Raw genomic sequence first — 12188 nt, 5'->3', positions numbered from 1 at the left:
TATTGGCTGATTTTTTGATGTGCAATTTTGTGATTGGTTGAAAATTATGTCAAATGAGCACCCCTGGTCCTTCCTGAGGAAGAAGTGTGGCAGTGTTCACCAGTCGTTATTCCAGTACTGTGCTGAAAGGAAATGCGGGGTGGCAGCTCACAAAAAATATCATGAGTGTACAGGGGAAAATAATATAACTTCTACAGTTGGTGCCATTTCGCAGTAAATTTTAACCAGTTTTGAGTTTTTGGACTTGTAATAAGAAATTTAAGCACTAAGCATGCAGCACAGGCCCAGGATGCTCAGGTGGTCCACCAGGACTTAAGTTCTGCTTTGTGGTACCTAGGTGACTATGGGTCACTAGGAATTTTCTTTCATTAAGGCACAGGACTGTGAGCAGCGAGCAACAAAAACAATTTAGTTTTGTTGAATACATCATGGAATAATGGAACTGGTAGGTATGTAAATTCAACTGGAGAATAATAAACCACAAAAATTAGTTCCAGAAACTTTTATCAACAAGCAACCATTAATAATTTAAAGTAACTAAGAATTGTGGGCAGACATCTACACCTACCTACCTATCTGCAACATCCGACAAAATATTTTTCACACGCCATTTCTATGTGCAAGGAACGATCATCGTCTTATTCAGGCAATTGTTAATTTGGCGCTCAATGTAAGACATCAAATTAAAAACCAGAGACTGTATTGGATATTAATAGTGAAATGCTATAATTCTATATAACAACAATTGTTATAAAAAAGGCAGTGTAAAAATACTTACAAATGGTACGTAACCAAGGGACTATTTCTTGCGCACGAATAATGTGCGCGGCGGTCGGCAGCCAATGAAAATGTTTGTTTACAAGAGGCTTTGTTTATTCCAAAACTCAGGTAAGAGTGAACAGAGAATACTATTATGCAAAAAAAATGTAAAGTAATCCATAAAAACAAAACCTATTCATGGAAAGTACGTTTATTTTAAAAGTAGACTTTGCGAAAGCAAGCTAAATAATTTAAATTAATGAGTGATGCAATAAAACCATTTTATTCAACGTAAAAAAAAAAGTAACAAGAACATGATTTGTAACTATGCATAACGATCGTGCGGGTTAACTATGTTCCTGACAGAGCGCGCGCGTGCATAGTCTGCGAGCTATCAATATCAATTTTCGATTACGTGCGCGCGCTCTATACAGGAATACAGGAATCAACACAACCAAACTGACGCTGCTAAAGCGACTCCCGAGACGTTAAAGATGAAGTTTTTAACTTTTCAAAACGTCTTTAAAACACGATTTACACATCAGATTACTTTGTAATAGGATTAATTAAGTTAGTAAGCAGTTTTATCAGAACAAACGGCGTAAACGGCGTAAAGCAATAGGCGCGTTGTAAACAGGAATTCATTGCATTACATCAAATAAGGTTAAAACGGGACAAAAATAAAATTGTTCAAATAACGTGAAAACGTAATTAACGGTAACGTAAATAGGGGTTTCGATGTACATATAATTTTTTGTAAGTGGAATATGTAATCGTTCATTTACATTTCTTTTAAAAATGGGGGAAGGGGATGTCTGATGATAGTGTACCCGGGCCAGATTTTGCAAGTCAAATTATTGTAAAATGAATTCGATTTGAATTTACGAATCGAATATCAAAAAATTCGAACTCAAATTCAGAAATTTTGAATATTCGCAGAACCCTAAAAGGAAGAGAGGCAGGTATGCCCTGAAGTTTAAGAGAGAGACAGAAACTGTAGTTCCCCACCAAGCATGGAACAAGGACCAATGTATCATCAAAATTGGAGAGAGACAGAAAAGGGAAAGCCCCTAGTTACGTGTATGCAGTGTTGTTTCATTTCTTGTTACAGTGGAATCCGTTTATAATGACATTGAAGGGAATTACAAACACGTCATAATAAGCGGACGTCATACAAAGCGTTTTGTGAAAAAAAAAAACCTTTTTTAGGTGAATACTTATGTATTTTAATAGAGAAACTTAGCATATAAACACATGCACAAACATGATACATATATGTACATATTTTTCATTTTTAAATTAAGAAATCTGTAATTTTTGTCTGCTTTTGTTTTTTTCATTTTATTGTAATAACAAACTCTAATACTATGTATTGTGTATAGAAGACATCGCCATGGTCAAAATCCATTCAATATTGCTATGAACAAATCGTGATAATAATTCTGCAGCCTTTAATGCCTCTTCTGCGGTAGGTAATGGTGCTTCCTCGACTTCCTCTTCCCTTTCCCCATCACTTTCAAGGTGTTCCGTAGCATAAATGATCTGTACAATATTTTCATCTGTGGGTTCTTCGGATGTGAGAAGAGCACTATCAATGTCAACATAATCATCCCACATTTCCGGTACTTTCGAGGTGGTCTGGGGTGTGATAACATTAATAACTGTGCACCACTAGTGTATATAGTATTTATAAACTCTACACAATAATATAAATTTAATTATACTTTTTTGTACATATAAAATACATACATAAAATATCACCCAATGTGGTAATAGAAAACTATAGCCCTAAACAACAGATATAAAATAAAAATGAATTAATTTTTTGCCAATACATAATAATTGCATAATTACTTACACGTAACTTATAAAATCAATCACGAAGCACATCTGGTATGTCAAACTTGTAACTTACAGCTGTACAAAGGAAGCTATGTTCCCATAAACAGATTCATAATACAGTTTATTCTCACTTTATCAAAAATTATGAAGGATAGTAGCTCACACAAAAACAACAATTAGCACAACTGCAGTTTGCAAGAACATAAAGTCCCTGGCATCTGTCATGCTAAACAAGAAAAACTTGCAGAAGAATATGGTTTTCAATATTTAACATTAAAAAAAAAAGAGCCAGTACATACCATCCTAACAATTAATTACACGTCATAAATAGCATGGATTATTTCACAGGTGAATTATAAATATTTTCCAAACACACTACCCGCAAGTGCTTACACACTGAGCCTCTATACCACACAATAGTTGTACATGTATTGAAAAGTAATGAATAAAACTGGACGTGAGCGACGGAGCCAGGAGGCACTCAGTTGAGCATGGTGTGCCGGTCGTAGATGTTGCGTCGCTGCTCGCGCACCTGCCGCTTCCACTTGTCCTGCTGGTGCCCCACGCGGTTCAGCACGTTGCCACGCACGCCCATCGCGTGCGACGTGGCCCCCGCGACAGAGCTCACCGTCTCCTCCTGCTCACGAGGCACACACATGACGTTAGTAGGGGCAGTCGCGATATAACTCTGACACATATCAAAATCACATTTAAAACTTGAAATCAATCAACATCTTAATGAACCTTAACACACAACCTGAAATTTTTTTTAATAAAAATCCCCCTCATATTTGATGATTTGAGGTATTCCAATGTCAATCCTACTGTAACGGGGCATACACAACGCCCACCACGGTTTCCCTCGTGTAAAGAATCCAGCTATGATTTGCAAGTGCATGAACTTTTTGGTGCATCCGGGCCGTGATGCGTGTACGGCGGAGTTGCGGCCAGTGGATTTTGTAAAAATCTTTGGGGGAACATTTTGGAAAGGAACTGGGACCCTGTGAATCTACTTGTTAGGAGTCCATCATGTAATATTCCAGAGGAGCTCGGTGAACCTAGAGAACAGTCAAAAACATTCTGGAAAAAAAAAGGAAATTCAGTCTGCATATAAGGAAGGAGCTGGGTCAAGTAGGCAGGCAGTTTTGTAAATGACCACGCAGAATGTCACCTGAAGATGGACAAGGAGCTGGTCACCCGGCAAGGAAGCAAGACTAACTGCAGCAAACCTGGATGTTGAGGGTTAGAGTCTAGCCATTGCGAGTGGAGGAAGCAACCTATAGATCAGCGAGTGGAGTGTGGTTCCTCTCGTTTTACAGTAAAGGAAATGGAGACTATGGAAAATTAAAAAGGGTGTAGTGTATGTTGTAGAGCTAGCTGTGAGTGGGCTGAGGAAATAGGGGACTGGCTGAGTGAGTTGGTATATTGAGTCGTGTCATGCCACCATAAGTCACTAAGCAAGTAAAGCCATTCTTCCAAGGAATAAGAGGATCTGTGGAGATCTCCAACTAGTGTAAGTTTGGCACGCAGCACCAGGGAGAGGGAGATCAGCTGCTAAGAAAATCACCCGGACTTGTCAAATGGCTTCTGAATTCAAGATTACAATATAAAGCAAGTAAGTATTGAGGCTACTAGTTACTTACAAGAAGAATAATTCAAATTTACAAATGTGCACCTTCTGAGCTGACCAATTACTTTGCAATATTGTGATCAAAAAGAGCAAGAAGTTGAATTGACTCAATTGGCAAATTGGCAGTTGTTTTATGGTATTTGTAACAGGGTAGCCAGAGCTTAGACTTTAAGTGTAGTTTACCTATTAGTTTAGAAGATATTTTTTATTGTAAATTTTTGAATTTAGGTAACCCATATGATTGTGACATTATTTTGCTAGTTAGAAACAATTGATTTTTGTGAGTCACTTCACAGAAAGGATCATTAAGTGAACCTTGACGTGAAGCCCTGCCTTGAAGTTACAAGCTGAAATGATGTGTCTTAAAAATAACGTCAATAACAATGCAGTTTAAAATGACCTATGATGTACATACATAGTTCCGAGACCCCTGCATTTCCTTGTCATTGTTGTGACGTGAGCTAATCCATTTCTGAATAACTACACAACACTATGATTCCTCCATAACTCCAGGGAATCAAAGATTTGAAAATTCAAATGATTAAGAATCGAAGCATCAAAAACTAATTACTTTATATTGCACCTAAGCAGTTAACATTGGAATTGTTTAGTGAAGTACTTACACCTTTCATAATATGCCAATATTTTTCTTAAACATTAACGGTTATACATAATGGTGTGTACCAATATGTATTGAAATAAATTCAAATTTTTTTTAGGACCTAATATTTTAAATATTGTACAATTTATTTATAAAATTATGTGATTTTTATATATATGCTTATATTATTAGCAAAAATAAACTTAAGCAAATTAAATACAAATTGTATGAATAAATCTACTAAATGCAGCAAGTGACCAATTTTTTAGTTAGAAAACAAACAATTACAGAATGTTTTAAGTAGACAGACTCCAACAATCAAAATTTGATGTAAAACTTTAAAATGAAAGAAGGTTTTTTAATAAAAAAAAACGGTTAGCTAATGGTTGCTGGAGATTGAAGTTTTTTGACTTCCAGCACCATTTAAGTTTATTTCATTACTTTTTGATGCCCAGTCCTCCAGTTTACTTACTTTTTTTGTGACTTCTTTACTTCTGTGACCAATAAACATTCTGTATATTTTCTCCATTAAAAAGAGAAGAAGAAAAATGTTGATTTTACCAAAAAACACTATCCACAACAAACACATCTTACGCAACAGTAAACAAATACCACTTGTAGGCCCAGTCTACCTGAGCACACACACACTATGCAGATTTTCAGAAAAGAAAAGAAAGAAAAGAGAAGAAAAGAAAAGAGAAGCAAAGAGAAGAGAAGAAAAGAAACAAAAAGAGAAGAAAAAAGAAAACATATGCAATTTGAAAACTGCTCAAGATATCTGATATTTTTTAACTAAACACATTTTCTGAGTGGTTGTGTTTTGAATTTCATTTGTAAACAATATTCTCGGAAGAGTGAAAATTCCTAAAATTGCTAATTTTTAGGCATAAAAATTCCAGTACAGATTCTTGAATGCACTCAAAAGGATTTGCATTATACAGTAAAATCTCCATTAACGAATATTCTATTTAACGAAAAACTCCATGCAACGAAATAAAATTTTGGTCCCGTAGAATCTCCATAAGATCAATGCTGTTTTAACCTCTAAATACCGAATTTTATTTGTTCCGAAATAGTGAAATTCCCTTTACAACGAACTGCCGCTTTTGAAAAACACGCAAAAATATACATTTCCTACCAGATATTCACTCATTTTTTTGCATTCACTGCTTAAAAATACGTGCGTATAACCTTAAAATAATATGTATCATCGCGGAAGACAATAAACAGGGTGTCTACCAGATCTAGTAAATGAAATTCCCTGATTTTTCCAGGTTTTCCAGGTCTAAAACTGAACTTTTCCAGGTTTTCTGTAACACAATTACGACATTCCACGAAACTGAAAAAACTGCATAACAGTACATTGAAGGGTTTCAAAGTATTTCAACTCACTTAAATTAGTAAAAAAAAAATACCTTCCAGACGTGGCCAAAGTGACTCAATTGATAGCAAATAAAACATGCTGCTACAAATATTTCACACACTTTTGCAAAAACATAAGTAAAAGGAAGCTCCCATCAATTTCGCAGTGACTCAACTTTTGCGTCTAATGCACTTGCTTCAGAACGAGCCAAATCCAACACTCGAGCCTTCTTCAACTGCAATGCCTTGATCTCCTCTTCAACTCTTCTTTTTCTGCCTTCTTCTTGTCTGTAGCTTCCTTTCTTTTAGTTTTGTTTGCAGGGCTTCCTTACGCCTACAACTAGCATTTCTTACATACTGTAACACGGACTTGGTGATATCAACATGCTCTACACCTCCAGAACGTAAAACAAAGTCGTACACTTGTCCTGGTGCAATCAGTGTTTCTTCCTGCGAGTTTTCAGTCAGCAGATTAGAATTCACTGAAAATCCTTTTTCCATGGGAAAGTACCAACATCATCCTCACAAACTTTAGAAGGCCTGTTTTGGCAGCTACTGTATGTGCCTTAAGAATGAGCATCCACAAGTGATCAAGGCGCCAGTGTTCTCGAGAAAAAGACGAGAACAGTGCTTCAGAATCTTGCGAGGAACATACCAACTGATATGATCACTCAATGTTATCAGCTTCTTGTCCTTATAGCCACTTGTTTTGAAGACAACATTCTAAACTGTAACTCACACGCTGTTTCCTCACACCCGAATTTAAAGCCACAGACGGACATAAGCAGGAAATTCCCTTGGTAAGTTTGTACTTCAGGAGACTTTTGTCTTGAAGTTTTTTTACCATAACCTTTAGACAAGTCCTAACATCATTTTTCAGTAACAGGACAGACTTTACTGGTACTTTCTCTTTCTTGATGGCATGGCGTACTGCATAACCCAACTTGATATTGTTAGCAGTCAATAGATTTTCCTGGTTATCTACATCCAATCGAGATACATTGCGTTTCTCCCTAAAGCTCTTCAGTACCTCTGGTTTCAAAAACTTTCCTGCCAAAGCTAATAAAATGTCTACCAGTGAATCATAGAGAAAAGGTGCCATGAGTGCTTCACTTTGGAACATTGTGAGAAACAATTCCAGCTCTGATGCCAAAGAGTAGAAGAATGTCAATTTTACTTCTAGAAGATTATCTTCAAGAGCACTTTTCACTACACTGAAAGACACAGATGAAATAGAAACTTCATTAACAAATTTCTTTAGGTGGGGTAACATTTTCATGGCACGCTCAGCAACTGCAGTATTCCATCTGATTGCACAAAATTTATTGGAAAAAGCTCTGATCCAGTTGTTCTAATGTAATCTGCCCTCCTTGCAGGTACATGCATAAACAAATTCAAATAGTAACTGTGCCTGAAAAAACTAACAACGTCCAATTGTATAGCAGAAATTCCAGTTTTGAAAGCACCATGGACCGTATGAAGCCCACAGCTACCAATTTATAGCAACGATGGCGAATCTTCACCAAAAGTGTCTGTGATATGTATTTTCAAAGCTAACAAAAATGCCCAGATTACGTTGAGGGCATCCATAGATACTTAAAATTTAATGCACCTGTCAGTATAATCAGAACGTGGGAAGCACATGCTGCAGTACGTACGTCAGCAGGATAACAGACCAGCTGGAACCAGTTTATATCACGTGATTTAACGCCACTTCCGAATTGGATGATAAATAAAAGAAAATGGATGTTAGTTATTAACTGAAATGAAAATGAACTGTTAGTTATTTTCCATTCAAAAATATAAAAATGGGATGCGATACACTTGATGCTACATCAATGCAAGCAGATCAATAAACAAAAAAGTATTGCCAACTACAACCTACCAAACAAAAATTCCCTGATTTTTAAAAAAATTCCCTTATTTTTCCCTGATTACAATATTCCCTGATTTTTCCAGGTTTTCCAGGGTCAGTAGACACCCTGAATAAATAAACAAAGCATCATGGATAACACACGTCGTGTATACATGCTACACTTTGTTCAAAATGGCGGGTACATTTAGCGCCAGTGGCGGAAACCTCCCGTACCATCGCTCTGGCAAGACGAATAACTAGTATATTTTGTGTTTCTATGGTTAAAGATGCTTACATGCAAATATTTTCAACTATGGTGTAGTACAATTTTCGTTTTTTCAGTTTTCACTGTTGTTTATTTATTTCCACACGTAGTTACGGAAATCAACACGGTACTATTGTAAAATGAATTATAATCCTAAAAAGCGGTGACAGATTGACATTAAAATAAAATTAGAAATTTTAAATGCAGTTGATGAAGGTGGAAAAAAAAGTGATATAGCTAAACATTTTGACATCCCAGTGTCTACACTTTCGACCATATTATCCAACCGGGAACAGATCGAAAACAACGCTTCTATGGTAGGAACAAATAGAAAACGTGTGAAAGTATGTAAAAATGATGATAGGGACAAGATGCTTTTTGACTGGCAAATGGAGGCTAGGGCATCTAACATCAACGTCTCTGGGCCGATTTTACAAGAAAAGGCACGCCAGGAAGCACTGGGGATGGGAATTGATAAGTTCCAAGCATCAAATGGTTGGCTTTCTAAATTTAAAAGCCGCTGGAATCTAACTTCACTGAAGGTATGTGGTGAAGAAGCTGGAGTTAACCCCGAAATTCTCGCAAGCTGGCAACCCAAACTTGAAGCTCTGTGTGCTGGCTATAGTGTAAAAGACATTTTCAATGCAAATGAAGCTGGCATATTTTTCAACATGATCCCAGACAGGACTCTCAGCCTAAAGGGTCAGGCATGTCATGGTGGCAAGAAAAGCAAAGAGCGTTGCACTGTTCTGTTTTGTGCAAACTCCGATGGGACTGAAAAGCTTACACCTCTTGTGATAGGTAAATATGCTAAGCCACGATGTTTTAAAAACATTAAGAAATTGCCATGCATTTACAAAAATAATGGTAATTCATGGATGACTGCTTCTGTTTTCCAAGATTGGCTGTTTAGTGTTGATGCACGTATGGGTGTAAAAAACCACAAGATCCTCCTATTCATCGACCAGTGTAGTGCACATAAACTGCCAGAACCAAAGAAACTGAGAAATATTACTGTGAGATTTTTTCCAGCAAACTGCACCAGCAAGTTACAGCCCTTAGACCAAGGTATCATATGCCAGGTCAAGCACTTGTATCGGCATCAATTAAATTAGTACAGTATCTACAGAGGGAAATGAGCTGCAAAAAAGACATCAAGTCTTCAAAATGGAACATTCTCCAGGCAATGCACAGGATTTGTCAAGCCTGGAACACTGTGGCACCAGACACCATTGCAAAATGCTTCAAAAAAGCAGGGTTTCCAGTTCCTTGTGAATCAGATGATGACATGCCTGAAGTGCCTGCAGAGTGGTGTGAAGTGTCTTCAACATTACGTTGTGAAGAAGTAGGCTTCAATGATTTCGTTGAGTGTGACAATGCCTTGGCAATCTGTCACCCCACTGAAATTCAAGGTGAAACAAGGGGTACCACAGCCAGCATTGAAGAGGAGAGTGCAGTATCTGAGGAAGATGATCCAACTTTACCAGACACCGAAGGGGAAGAGATAAAACGTCCGAGTAGTGCTGAAGTGAACAGTACATTGAAAACTTTAGAGAACCTTCTTCTTCTCTCTGATAATATTCAAGAAAACATGGCCATGTTTACTAAACTTGAAGTAGCAGTCCAGGCAGAGCTTCAGAACAAGAGTAAACAATCTAGGATTGATTACTTTTTTAAGAATAGTTCTGAATAAGATGTTTGCTGCATATGTATCACTGTAAATATTGTATATACAGTAAAACCTCCATTAACGAATATTCTATTTAACGAAAAACCCCATGCAACGAAATAAAATTTTGGTCCCGCCGAACCGCCATAATATCAATGCTGGTTTAACCTCTAAATACCGAATTTTATTTGTTACGAAATAGTGAAATTCCCTTTACAACAAACTGCCGCTTTTGAAAAACACGCAAAAATAAACATCTCCTACAAGACATCCACTAATTTTTTTACATTCACTGCTTAAAAAAATATGTGCGTATAACCGTAAAATAATATGCACCATCGCGGAAGACAATAAATAAACAAAGCATCATGAATAACACACGTCGTGTATACATGCCACACTGTTAAAAATGGCGGGTACATTTAGCGCTAGTGGCGGAAACCTCTCGTACCATCACTCTGGCAAGACGAACAACTAGTATATTTTGCGTTTCTATGGTTAAAGATGTGCACACGCAAATATTTTTATCTATGGTGGAGTACAATTTCCGTTTTTTCAGTTTTCACTGTTGTTTATTTATTTCCACACGTAGTTACGGAAATCAACACGGTACTACTGTAAAATGAATTCTAATCCTAAAAAGCAGCGACAGATTGACATTAAAATAAAATTAGAAATTTTAAATGCAGTTGATGAAGGTGGAAAAAAAAGTGATATAGCTAAACGTTTCAACATCCCGGCGTCTACACTTGCGACCATATTATCCAACCGGGAACAGATCGAAAACAACGCTTCACTGGTAGGAACAAATCGAAAACGTGTGAAAGTACAGCGAAACCCCTTATTTACGTTACCGTTATTTACGTTTTCCCGTTATTTGCACTATATTCTTCAGGTCCCGTTTGGTTCCCATATAGTCCAATACAATACTTTCCCGCGAATTACGTCTCAAAAATCGAATCAATCCCGCTATTTACGTCACGTAACAACCATAAACAACCAGAAAATACCGTGGAGCTAGTAGGCAATGAACATTTTAAATAGCAAAATATACATATTTTATAACATGAAAAGTTGCTTTTATTTCTAAACATGTAATAATTTAAGCCTAGGCGTGTAAAAGTACGAGTAATTATAGCAGGAGACAATCTAAAATGCACGAGGGAAAAACGTAAACTCATGAATGTACAAACATGGCTGCTTGTAAGTTCTGATACTGTATTTATGTCACAACTTAGCCGAAATACTGGTACGAGACATAAACTTCACAAGATAAAATGAGCGGTGTCTTGGTAACTGTTTTATACGTCTTTTATAATTTGGGAAGTATTGTACAGTTGACGCCATATTTTGTAAACTAACCATTTATTTCTGGGGATCGTAAATAATTAATTATTGGTACCAAGACATCATGATAATATAAACATAAACTTGAACATGTCACGGCAGCGAGAAAACTGGTGCGTATACCAATAAACTGGTATTAGAACTGGATAAAATTGGTACACGGGAGGTGGAGCTTATATTTTTTTCCGCTAAGCTCGCATCTATTGGTTGGCGGCTGATGGCGTCATGAGTCTGGGCGGAGCATAGAGTGCGCATGCGCCGCCGCGTCGTTACAGCAGCTGACCGAGTACAATGACCTTTCTCCGCGTTTGGCGCGCTATTGACGGTAAACATTCATCAATTTGCGGCCTTTTCTTAAAATTTTTTTTACTGTGAGCAATGTGTATGTAGCCCGTATTTGTTATAAACCCTGCCGGTTGCAACTGTATTTATAATTTGGAGAGGCAAATAATCTCCTTGAACAGCCAAAAAAGCAAGCAGAAGAAAATTTCAAATTTATTTTTTAGGAAGTAATCAGAAAAACATTTTGGCTTTCATTCTTTTTTTATTTTTGTCAAATGTGGTAAATTAATAATTGATTAAATACTAAAGTAAAATTTGTTGTTAGTGTGTTTGTACCTGCATTGTAGTATGTGCTATTAAACAAAAGGAAAAAAATTCTAAATAAGGTAAACTGTACTCCTTTTTATACTTTTCCCTTTATTTACACTTTCCCGCTTTTTACACTTTTTTACTTTGTCCCCATGAAAAGTGCAAATAAGGGGTTTTGCTGTATGTAAAAATGATGATTTGGACAAGATACTTTTTGACTGGCTAATGGAGGCTAGGGCATCTAACATAAATGTCTCTAGGCCGATT

General features: G+C 36.7%; 2 protein-coding genes across 2 annotated transcripts in view; one reads left to right on the top strand and one right to left on the bottom strand.

The window, feature by feature from the left end:
- LOC134546152 (piggyBac transposable element-derived protein 4-like) overlaps positions 1 to 12188 on the top strand; it is a 196554-nt gene that overhangs the window by 29671 nt on the left and 154695 nt on the right. The gene's annotated exons all lie outside the window — the stretch shown is intronic.
- LOC134546154 (uncharacterized protein CG1161) overlaps positions 1961 to 12188 on the bottom strand; it is a 34529-nt gene continuing 24301 nt past the window's right edge. Inside the window, exon 5 of the mRNA XM_063388708.1 lies at positions 1961 to 3238. Coding sequence (XP_063244778.1) covers positions 3083 to 3238 — 156 coding nt within the window. The 3' untranslated portion in view covers positions 1961 to 3082. The remainder of the gene's footprint in view (positions 3239 to 12188) is intronic.

The sequence above is a fragment of the Bacillus rossius genome, chromosome 1 (genome assembly GCF_032445375.1).
Source record: "Bacillus rossius redtenbacheri isolate Brsri chromosome 1, Brsri_v3, whole genome shotgun sequence".
NCBI classification, from domain to species: domain Eukaryota; kingdom Metazoa; phylum Arthropoda; class Insecta; order Phasmatodea; family Bacillidae; genus Bacillus; species Bacillus rossius.
The sequence above is the reverse complement of the archived record's forward strand: the minus strand, read 5'-3'. Positions and strand labels throughout refer to the sequence as shown.